We start from the raw sequence: 10,819 nt of genomic DNA on the forward strand, positions 1-10,819 counted from the left end.
AGTTGGGTTTCTCCAGACGTTTTGTCTGGGATCTCCCACCGTGTTCCTGTAGAAAGGCTTTCAGAATGGTTGTTGTTTAAAGCAGGGACAAGAGCTGCTGTAGCCAGCGGCCTACGCAATGGGTGCGGCGTCTTTCAAATGGTTCAAATGGCTCTGAGCGCTATGGCACTTAATATCTGAGGTCATCAGTCCCCTAGACTACTTAAACCTAACTAACCTGAGGATATCAGACACATCCATGCCCGAGGTAGGATTCGAACCTGCGACCGTAGCAGTCGCGCGGTTCCGGACTCAAGCGCGTAGAACCGCTCGCGGCGTCTTTATTGTGTCCGCTAGGTATCCCATGGGGATAGTTTTTTAGTCGCATGGGATGGTGTGCCGTTGTAAAATTCTCCTTTCCTTCAGAACTGCATCGCGTAGCTCGAATCGGAGAAACTACTTGGGTGCAATTACTAGTATAAGTGTTAGTGGTTTATATTCACGAAATGCTGCCTTATTTATTACATCTGCATATTAATAAAATTCGTTCAGTTCGACGTAATTATGTAGTGTGACATATTGTGTTAACCGAAATTGTTTCAGGAATTCAATGTAAGGTATGTTATTTGTTTGACAGCTTGTTTGACTGTGCCTCTGTTCACCACATCGTCAATCGCCTAACAGAGGAGAGGCTATGGACCTTGTAGAATACCAACAGGATTCTACACACAATATGTGAAAGAATGTGCTACTTTTCTATCAGCAGTGTAGACGTAGCTTGTTAGAGGAGTGAAGCATTCTCATTTCCAAAGAGATTCGTTGAACAGACAAACAAAGCTAAAGGCTTATGTCGCTGAAATCGATCTGTTGCAGAATTTAGGAACATGTTTTATGCTCGCTTGGAAATGGAAGAGGGGGTAGATGAAGATGAAATGGGAGATATGATACTGTGTGAAGAGTTTGACAGAGCACTGAAAGACCTAAGTCGAAACAAGGCCCCGGGAGTAGACAACATTCCATTAGAACTACTGGCAGACTTGGGAGAGCCAATCCTGACAAAACTCTACCATCTGGTGAGCAAGATGTCTGAGACAGGCGAAATACCCTCAGACTTCAAGAAGAATATAATAATTCCAATGCCAAAGAAAGCAGGTGTTGACAGAAATTACCGAACTATTAGTTTAATAAGTCACAGTTGCAAAATACTAACGCGAATTCTTCATAGACGAATGGAAAAACTGGTAGAAACCGACTTCGGGGAAGATTAGTTTGGATTCCGTAGAAAGGTTGGAACACGTGAGGCAATACTGACCCTAATACTTATCTTAGAAGAACGATTAAGAAAGGCAAACCTACGTTTCTAGCATTTGTAGACTTAGAGAAAGCTTTTGACAATGTTGAGTGGAATACTCTCTTTCAAATTCTAAAGGTGGCAGGGGTAAAATACAGGGAGCGAAAGGCTATTTACAATTTGTACAGAAACCAGATGGCAGTTATAAGAGTCGAGGGACAGGAAAGGGAAGCAGTCGTTGGGAAGGGAGTGAGACAGGGTTGTAGCCTCTGCCCGATGTTATTCAATCTGTATATTGAGCAAGCAGTAAACGAAAAAAAAGAAAAATTTGGTGTAAGTATTAAAATCCATAGAGAAGAAATAAAAACTTTGAGGTTTGCCGAGGACATTGTAATTCTGTCAGAGACAGCAAAGGACTTGGAAGAGCAGTTGAACGGAATGGACAGTGTCTTGAATGGAGGATATAAGATGAACATCAACAAAAGCAAAACGAGGATAATGGAATGTAATCGAATTAAGTTTGGTGATGCTGAGGGAATTAGATTAGGAAATAAGACCCTTAAAGTAGTAAAGGAGTTTTGCTATTTGGGGAGCAAAATAACTGATGATGGTCGAAGTAGAGAGGATATAAAATGTAGACTGGCAATGACAAGGAGAGTGTTTCTGAAGAAGAGAAATTTGTTAACATCGAGTATAGATTTAAGTGTCAGGAAGTCGTTTCTGAAAGTATTTGTATGGAGTGTAGCCATGTATGGAAGTGAAACAAGGACGATACATAATTTGGACAAGAAGAGAATAGAAGCTTTCGAAATGTGGTGCTACAGAAGAATGCTGAAGATTAGATGGGTAGATCACATAACTAATGAGGAGGTACTGAATAGAATTGGGGAGATGAGAAATTTGTGGCACAACATGACTAGAAGAAGGGATCGGTTGGTAGGACATGTTCTGAGGCATTAAGGGATCACCAATTTAGTATTGGAGGGCAGTGTGAAGGGTAAAAATCGTAGAGGGAGACCAAGAGATGAATACACTAAGCAGATTCAGAAGGATGTAGGTTGCAGTAAGTACTGGGAGATGAAGAAGCTTGCACAGGATAGAGTAACATGGAGAGTTGTATCAAACCAGTCTCAGGACTGAAGACCACAACAACAGCAACATGTTATAGGCTACAAAAACGCTAGTGGGTGTAGCTATAACAAGTACAAATGCCCTGATTGCCTAGAAAGAAAGCTCGTGGTCACCAGCTTTGATATAGGTAAATTGCAGATAGAGAAATTGGCTTCTTCTCTTGCAGAAAATCGTCGAGTGTTTGAGCAAGGCAACTTTCGCTGCACTGAGATGATAGCGAGAGTCATTAGCCTTAACTTAACTCTTAAGGAACTAAACTGCACAGTCTCCTAGTACGGAGAATCGCACCGAGTACTGACACTTAACACTTGCGAGCGATTTGAGGGCAGTGACATACATGCTATTCCAGCCAAATAGAGTGTACCATGCCAATTAACTTAGCTAGGGAATAACTAGGAGTCTCCGCTTCATTGAAGATGTAGGAAATGTATCTGACTGGTGTTTAACAGTCAAGATTTAGAATAGATTCTCAGGTTCCCAGGTCTCGCCGACAGCTGCCACTGCCGCCGCAACGCAAGGTAAACACACGCACCCTTGTGCCATCGCAGCAAGTGACATTCAGTTGACTCTCAGAACTGTGGTCGTCTCCGTTCCTTTTTTGTGCACTCAACCATGACCTGTAGTTAAACATATCACGATTTTCAGGCCTAATTGAAGCAGAAACGCGAGATGTCCGATCTAACAAAAAGGACTGATCAGCCACTGTAGAGTTACAAATTGTTTTAATTCTATGCTTTTTTGATTGCTCTTTACCAACTCCTATTTAATTTTGGGCATTTTCATTGTGCATTTCAGCGTAATTGATATCTCTGGCTCCAAGTGTATTTAATTTGTTTGTATTTTTATCCTCGGGGCAGACTGAGGAGAAGGTACCTGGATTCGGTTAAGAATGATTTTGAAGTAATAGGTTTAACATCAGAAGAGGCATCAATGTTAGCACTGAATAGGGGATCATGGAGGAACTGTATAAGGGGGGCTATGCTCCAGACTGAACGCTGAAAGGCATAATCAGTCTTAAACGATGATGATGATGATGATGATGATGATGTATTTTTATCGACCCCAGACATGGTCATCAACCATCTTACCATTAAAACACCTTATAGTAGTTAGGTTGTGAAAATCCAGTATCAATATTTTACCATCCTCTATGTAAATTTGCTAACAGTGCTATGTCATGAAGTCATACTTATTTTCATTTTTTGCTAACATATAGTTACGCTTGAACCTGTACCCTAATTTCTGTTAGCAATAACGTTCCCCTTACAGGGAGTGTAGTGGATCCAGTATTGAGATCATTGTCTGGTTACATCACTGTCTATACTGCTGCACTCTTCTGAACTCTGCATGTGTGAGATGGTATCATACTATCTTACACGCCGTAGGTTCAACACCAAATTCCTAAAACACTCACAAAGCGTCCTTGCACAACTGTGATAGGAAGACAGATCAGAACCAGTCTCACGTGTGTTTGTTCAGACGGAGAAGTCATAGGAAAGTCCTCGAAAAAATGTCAGGAAGTCATGTGGACAGTGTGCATATTGTTCAGGATGCGAGCAAAGGCTGACAGTAGAAGGATCTCACTCGCCCCAAATCAGTAACTGCTCACCTGACCGTGGGCCAGTTCCACCGTATTGATGAAATAAGGTTAAAAATCTTCAAATTCTGTTCTTTGCTCATTTACGATGATATTTATCCTACCTTTTGATCAATTGGATATAAAAGCTATACTCATGAATTTACACAAAAAGGATGCTCAGATCAAGCACTAAAGGGCAAGAGTAGAAGAGATGCAGGTTGGAAATAAATAATGGGAAAGCTGGGTTATGTGGAAGAATAGGATTTCGCAGAAACATCCTTATAGATGTACTGCAGGGAGCAAAACCGGATATGTGGAAATCGTACACTGTGCTTTCGACTTCGAACATAATTACTGATCGCTGATATTTACCTTTCTTTATTGGTGCCTGTGTAGACTGCGTGGTTGATGATTCTGTTGTTGATGATTTTGTCGTTTCCATCGTCGACGTTCCCATCGTCGACGTTCCCGTCGTCGATGTTCCCGTCGTCGATGTTCCCGTCGTCGATGTTCCTGTGGTCGACGTTCCCATCGTCGACGTTTCCGTCGTCGATGTTCCCATCGTCGATGTTCCCATCGTCGACGTTTCCGTCGTCGATGTTCCCGTCGTCGATGTTCCCGTCGTCGATGACACCGTCGTCGATGTACCCGTCGTCGATGTACCCGTCGCCGATGTACCAGTCGTCGATATACCCGTCGTCGATGTTCCCGTCGTCGATGACACCGTCGTCGATGTTCCCGTCGTCGATGTGCCCGTGGTCGACGTTCCCGTCGTCGATGTACCTGTCGTCGATGTTCCCGTCGTCGATGTTTCCGTCGTCGATGTTACCGTCGTCGACGTTCCCGTCGTCGATGTCACCGTCGTTGATGTTCCCGTCGTCGATGTTCCCGTCGTCGACGCTCCTGTAGTCGATGTTTCATTTTTCACCTTCCACGAGATTTCTGTCGTCGATGTTCTTTGCGTCGATGTTCCCATCGTCAATGTTTCCGTCGTCGACGTTCCCGTCGCCGTCGTCGATGTCCCTGTCGTCGACGATCCCATCGTAGATGATTCTGTAGCTGATGAGTGAATGTCTAGTTTATCTATCATGTATGGATCTGTTACTAGGGCTTCCGTTGTCATTGCATCACCTTGAAGAGATACATGTTTGTTTTGTGAATTACTTTCACGGACTTTGTCTACTTGAACATCATATTTTACTTTATGATTAAAAGAGACTTGCATACTGTGTAAGCTTAAAATATTAAAAACTCTGGAAATATGTTAGTCAAACATTTTTTCTTTTGTCTTGCTACCATCTCTTGTCATGTCGTTCCCCTCCTAGTCTCTGTCTATACAGACGCATGTAAATATATATGATGACTTCATAATAATAATTACCATCAAACAGCTATTATGCTTTGCACCTTTTCATAGGTATTTTTAACAGCCTATCCTTTGGATGTGTTGCTGAGTTTTATTAGAATCAGCTGACTTAATGAGATCTGCTTAGCTGCCTTTGCGGATATCTCACTATTGCCCTCATGGCGGAGGAAGTCTCCTTTCCTGGAAGAAAGCTGCAACTGCCGTACAAGGTGACTAAGAATCAGTTTCACTTGGTTGCAATGTAGAACAGTATGCAAAGAGTTGTGGAGAATTTGCCCATATGGCTGTCTTGCGTTTGCGTTATTAGCAACTCATATTTGTATTCAATGTAGTGTTAACACTCTTCGTGGAACTTAAAACACCTACACCCTACCCCCTGCCCTCTCCTACCCCCCGGATGTGTGTGCACAGCCAGAGATTCATAAGGTGAGTTGCAGAATCATCGGTATAACTTTCTGAAACACCCTATAGAGGCTTTTTGTTACGAAGTGCGACAGAGAGAATGGGGAACTGACTGCTCATTCTTAATTTCGTTGACCTATGAAGGAGGGAAGTGTATGATTACAATCCCGTGACCTTGCTTCCCTCACACTTCTAAATTCCTACCACACATTTCCACCCTGTTACATCCCCTAGAACAGATCTTATCCCTTAATATGGTTCTACTGCACTTAGATGTGGTACACACATTTAATATTTATTCTTAATCCATTTAGCAGTAAATTTCAATTTTATAAGATTTAAAAAAATATTTTTAGTAAACTGCGATTTTTCCATCCCCTGCAACGTGGAAAATATTAGTCCTAGAGAAAAAATAAATAAGACCTTTTTGGAGGTAACATAATTAAGTTTAATTGTATACGGAGAAACAGTTTCTCTAGAAGCCACGGTTTACGAGATGCTCAAGTGAGGTAACAATCCGACATAAAGATACAGTGCCTAAAGAATTATCTAAACGTGACAGGTGTTCCCGTCGCACTGCTACTAGTAATCATGTTGAAAGTCGCAAATGTTACCGGTTATGAAACAATTAATAATATCTGGACTGAGAGCGGCACAGTAGTGTCATATAAAGAGGCCGGCCGGTGTGGCCGTGCGGTTCTAGGCGCTTCAGTCTGGAACCGCGTGACCGCTACGGTCGCAGGTTCGAATCCTGCCTCGGGCATGGATGTGTGTGATGTCCTTAAGTTAGTAAGGTTCAAGTAGTTCTAATTTCTAGGGGACTGATGACCTCAGAAGTTAACTCCCATAGTGCTCACAGCCATTTGAACAATTTTTAAAATCAGAGCCATTTTTCATATAAAGAGGCCATCCCCAGCAAAGGTATCACTCGTTTGGAAACGAGCAGAGGCATTTCAGTCCAAATACATGTTTTAAATCTACTGAGTATATATGCTCCAAGGGGCTCAACCGGGATACGGAGTAGAAGTGACTTTTTAAAAGACGCAGTGTTAGACGTTTTACCACCCCAAGTTACCAACTAACATAATAATGGGACGGGTTTTTAATTGTACGCTGCGGAAAAATGATCAGACACCAAATTTTAAAACTTGTCGCGAGATAGCTGGAAGGGGTAATCAAAGAACTCAGTTTTTAGACACTTCGGCTTCCTTCCTCTCGCAAATCAGAGCAGATCGAACCTACGTCAATACAGGGTTTATGCCTAACGTAATAGATTGTGAGTACTGGCCAGTGAACATTTCGCATCATATCGCCTACCATATAACCTTCAGACATATGTAGAAAGCAACTTGTCTCAGACGCGTGTCCTGTTTCTCAAGGGTGGACTTGGGTTTTAAAAAATGTAAACTAAACAATACGATAAATTTTATAAATAATCGACAAGTACGCCAAAGAAGAAGAGATAGAACTACAATGGACATGTTATTCCTCTCTCGCGCTTCTATGTATGAACTATCTTTTCTTTGTCTTTCACTTATCTTATCCGCTTGGATTCGGACCTAAGAGGACGTTCTTGTGTAAAGCTCATCTTGCTGTACTAGCTTATAATGTAAGTTGTACTTAAAACTCGAAAAATATAATGGTTATTTTGTCAAAAGAATTTCTGTATGTGGTCAATCTGTTGTGACTCTGATACCTAGACTGCCTTAAGTAGATGTGGACCTTAACAAAGAATTTTCATTGTTAGGCGCCATCTTAGAAAAATCTTTAACATTTTTCTTTTAGCTCATCTACGAGACGTTCCGTCGGTTACGACAATTAACTTTATTTCAGATCCCACGAGACCGGAAGCAGTTACTAATAATTTAACAATTTTATTTACGGATTTTCTTTATATAACGAGACAACATCCCAGGCAGAAAAGTTCTGGTCACAGGATTCCAGTTCCATTATAGGATTTCATTTGTAGATGCTACTCTTGTTACCTTATATTGGGGAATCGAGACGAAACCACGATAAGTTACGTATTATAGTAGTGTTCATCGAACAGACTTGGCCAATATTCTCCGGTGCAATAAGCACACGTTTTCTCACGAACCTGGAATAATATCCATAGTGTTAGGAAATAAGAAAAGGACAATTAATTATCGATGATTACGTAGCTACCCTGAGAACTGAGCTAGTTACTGAGTGCATATACACGTCGGGCTGAATTAGAGAACATATTACACTGTTAATAATATTCCTACATTAGTTATTTCTGTTTTATGGTGAGCCATTGCATTAATAGGTGTTTCTTTTTTATATAAGTCACGGCTCATATTTTATTTCATTACATTACACTAATAGTCACAAATAAATAAAATGTTTATTTTATTACATTACACTTGGCGCCGGTAGTAAGTGTTCTGCAGCATCTATGATTGAATATCTAAAGAATTCTTATCAGTACATTTTTTGTGTTTAAATAGCTCGCTGCATATTCACCAATAACTGAATTCACTGAACACTTACTAGTGGGGCCGAAATCGAAACTGGAATCCTACGACCTATCTCCACTGTTGTAATTTATTACCTGTATGTATACCAGATATAGTGAATTGTAATTAATGCATAAAACGTTTCCGTTTCATGTACCATACGCTCGGGAACTACAGCAAGCTGATAGAAAACTGAATGAGTGATCGCAGACCGACGCTGTTTCTTACATCTGACATAGACCGTAAGGTAAGGAACCGAATGCACGCGGCCGGGTTTCTAATTAAAACTAGTCAGCAGCACCTGGGCGCCTGCAATTAAAATAATCTGTACACATACAGGGTGTTTCAAAAATGACCGGTATATTTGAAACGGCAATAAAAACTAAACGAGCAGCGATAGAAATACACCGTTTGTTGCAATATGCTTGGGACAACAGTACATTTTCAGGCGGACAAACTTTCGAAATTACAGTAGTTACAATTTTCAACAACAGATGGCGCTGCAAGTGATGTGAAAGATATAGAAGACAACGCAGTCTGTGGGTGCGCCATTCTGTACGTCGTCTTTCTGCTGTAAGCGTGTGCTGTTCACAACCTGCAAGTGTGCTGTGGACAACATGGTTTATTCCTTAGAACAGAGGATTTTTCTGGTGTTGGAATTCCACCGCCTAGAACACAGTGTTGTTGCAACAAGACGAAGTTTTCAACGGAGGTTTAATGTAACCAAAGGACCGAAAAGCGATACAATAAAGGATCTGTTTGAAAGATTTCAGTGGACTGGGAACATGACGGATGAACGTGCTGGAAAGGTAGGGCGACCGTGTACGGCAACCACAGAGGGCAACGCGCAGCTAGTGCAGCAGGTGATCCAACAGCGGCCTCGGGTTTCCGTTCGCCGTGTTGCAGCTGCGGTCCAAATGACGCCAACGTCCACGTATCGTCTCATGCGCCAGAGTTTACACCTCTATCCATACAAAATTCAAACGCGGCAACCCCTCAGCGCCGCTACCATTGCTGCACGAGAGACATTCGCTAACGATATAGTGCACAGGATTGAAGACGGCGATATGCATGTGGGCAGCATTTGGTTTACTGACGAAGCTTATTTTTCTGGACGGCTTCGTCAATAAACAGAACTGGCGCATATGGGGAACCGAAAAGCCCCATGTTGCAGTCCCATCGTCCCTGCATCCTCAAAAAGTACTGGTCTGGGCCGCCATTTCTTCCAAAGGAATCATTGGCCCATTTTTCATATCCGAAACGATTACTGCATCACGCTATCTGGACATTCTTCGTGAATTTGTGGCGGTACAAACTGCCTTAGACGACACTGCGAACACCTCGTGGTTTATGCAAGATGGTGCCCGGCCACATCGCACGGCCGACGTCTTTAATTTCCAGAATGAATATTTCGATGATCGTGTGATTGCTTTGGGCTATCCGAAACATACAGGAGGCGGCGTGGATTGGCCTCCCTATTCGCCAGACATGAACCCCTGTGACTTCTTTCTGTGGGGACACTTGAAAGACCAGGTGTACCGCCAGAATCCAGAAACAATTGAACAGCTGAAGCAGTACATCTCATCTGCATGTGAAGCCATTCCGCCAGACACGTTGTCAAAGGTTTCGGGTAATTTCATTCAGAGACTACGCCATATTATTGCTACGCATGGTGTATATGTGGAAAATATCGTACTATAGAGTTTCCCAGACCGCAGCGCCATCTGTTGTTGACAATTTTAACTACTGTAATTTCGAAAGTTTGTCTGCCTGAAAATGTACTGTTGTCCCAAGCATATTGCAACAAACGGTGTATTTCTATCGCTGCTCGTTTAGTTTTTATTACCGTTTCAAATATACCGGTCATTTTTGAAACACCCTGTAGCTTTCTTCTAGTTTTTCATTTGTGACTATTGGTGTGGCGAGTGTTAAGTAATTATAGTCTGAATTTATTTGTGTGAAGTGATTAGTATCAGCTAGCAACATGGTTAGGCCAAATACTAGATGCAACCGTGTGGAGGTTGAGAATTATGAAAGTGATGACCAATTAGAGAATATTCCTGGATCATTGGCAGGAGGGTCGAGAGATAATGGAAATGAACAAGCTACGATCCCACATCAAAATATAGTATCGCAGACTGATATTTCTCAGCCGAGCATACAATCGCTGGACGGACGAGAGAATGTCGAAACTGCGAGAGAAATCAACTGCGAGAAAGCAGACGAAAGTGTTCGCGCGCAGGTCGACTTCGCAAATCCATGCGATATGCTTGCTCAGCTATTCCGGAAATTAGAATTAATGGAACAGCAGAGGAAAAGAGAGCGCGAGGAGGATCTCCAACGCCAGCATGAGTTTTTCGAAAAAGTTGAGACTAGCCTAATCGCCACAGTGGACGAGCGGTTAGTCAAACGCGAATAAACGTTGATACAAACACTTAATCGTGCTCTTGACGATAGGGATCAACGCATATTAGAACATGTTAACAGCGAGATAGAAAAGGTTGAATCTGATGTATCTGAAGTGAAGAAAAATTTATAGGAATTACCTGATAAATACTTTGGCCGGAGAGGTATCAGAGGTCAAAGAGGTG

General features: G+C 42.1%; 1 protein-coding gene across 1 annotated transcript; it reads left to right on the forward strand.

The window, feature by feature from the left end:
* The first annotated feature begins 4,265 nt into the window (after positions 1-4,265).
* LOC126101194 (saposin-like protein 11) lies at positions 4,266-5,050 on the forward strand. Its single transcript, XM_049911890.1, has 2 exons — positions 4,266-4,302; positions 4,377-5,050. The coding sequence occupies exons 1-2, from the start codon at positions 4,266-4,268 to the stop codon at positions 5,048-5,050; spliced, it is 711 nt and encodes a 236-aa protein (XP_049767847.1).
* Positions 5,051-10,819: the final 5,769 nt, after the last annotated feature.

The sequence above is a fragment of the Schistocerca cancellata genome, chromosome 9 (genome assembly GCF_023864275.1).
Source record: "Schistocerca cancellata isolate TAMUIC-IGC-003103 chromosome 9, iqSchCanc2.1, whole genome shotgun sequence".
Lineage (NCBI taxonomy): Eukaryota > Metazoa > Arthropoda > Insecta > Orthoptera > Acrididae > Schistocerca > Schistocerca cancellata.

What these genes read in the sequence shown, in the direction of transcription:
- LOC126101194 (XM_049911890.1), top strand. Translation starts at nt 4,266, where the DNA reads ATGTACTGCAGGGAGCAAAACCGGATATGTGGAAATC. An exon ending in AAACCGGATATGTGGAAATC is followed by an intron (nt 4,303 to 4,376) that starts GTACACTGTGCT and finishes GTGCCTGTGTAG; the next exon opens with ACTGCGTGGTTGATGATTCT.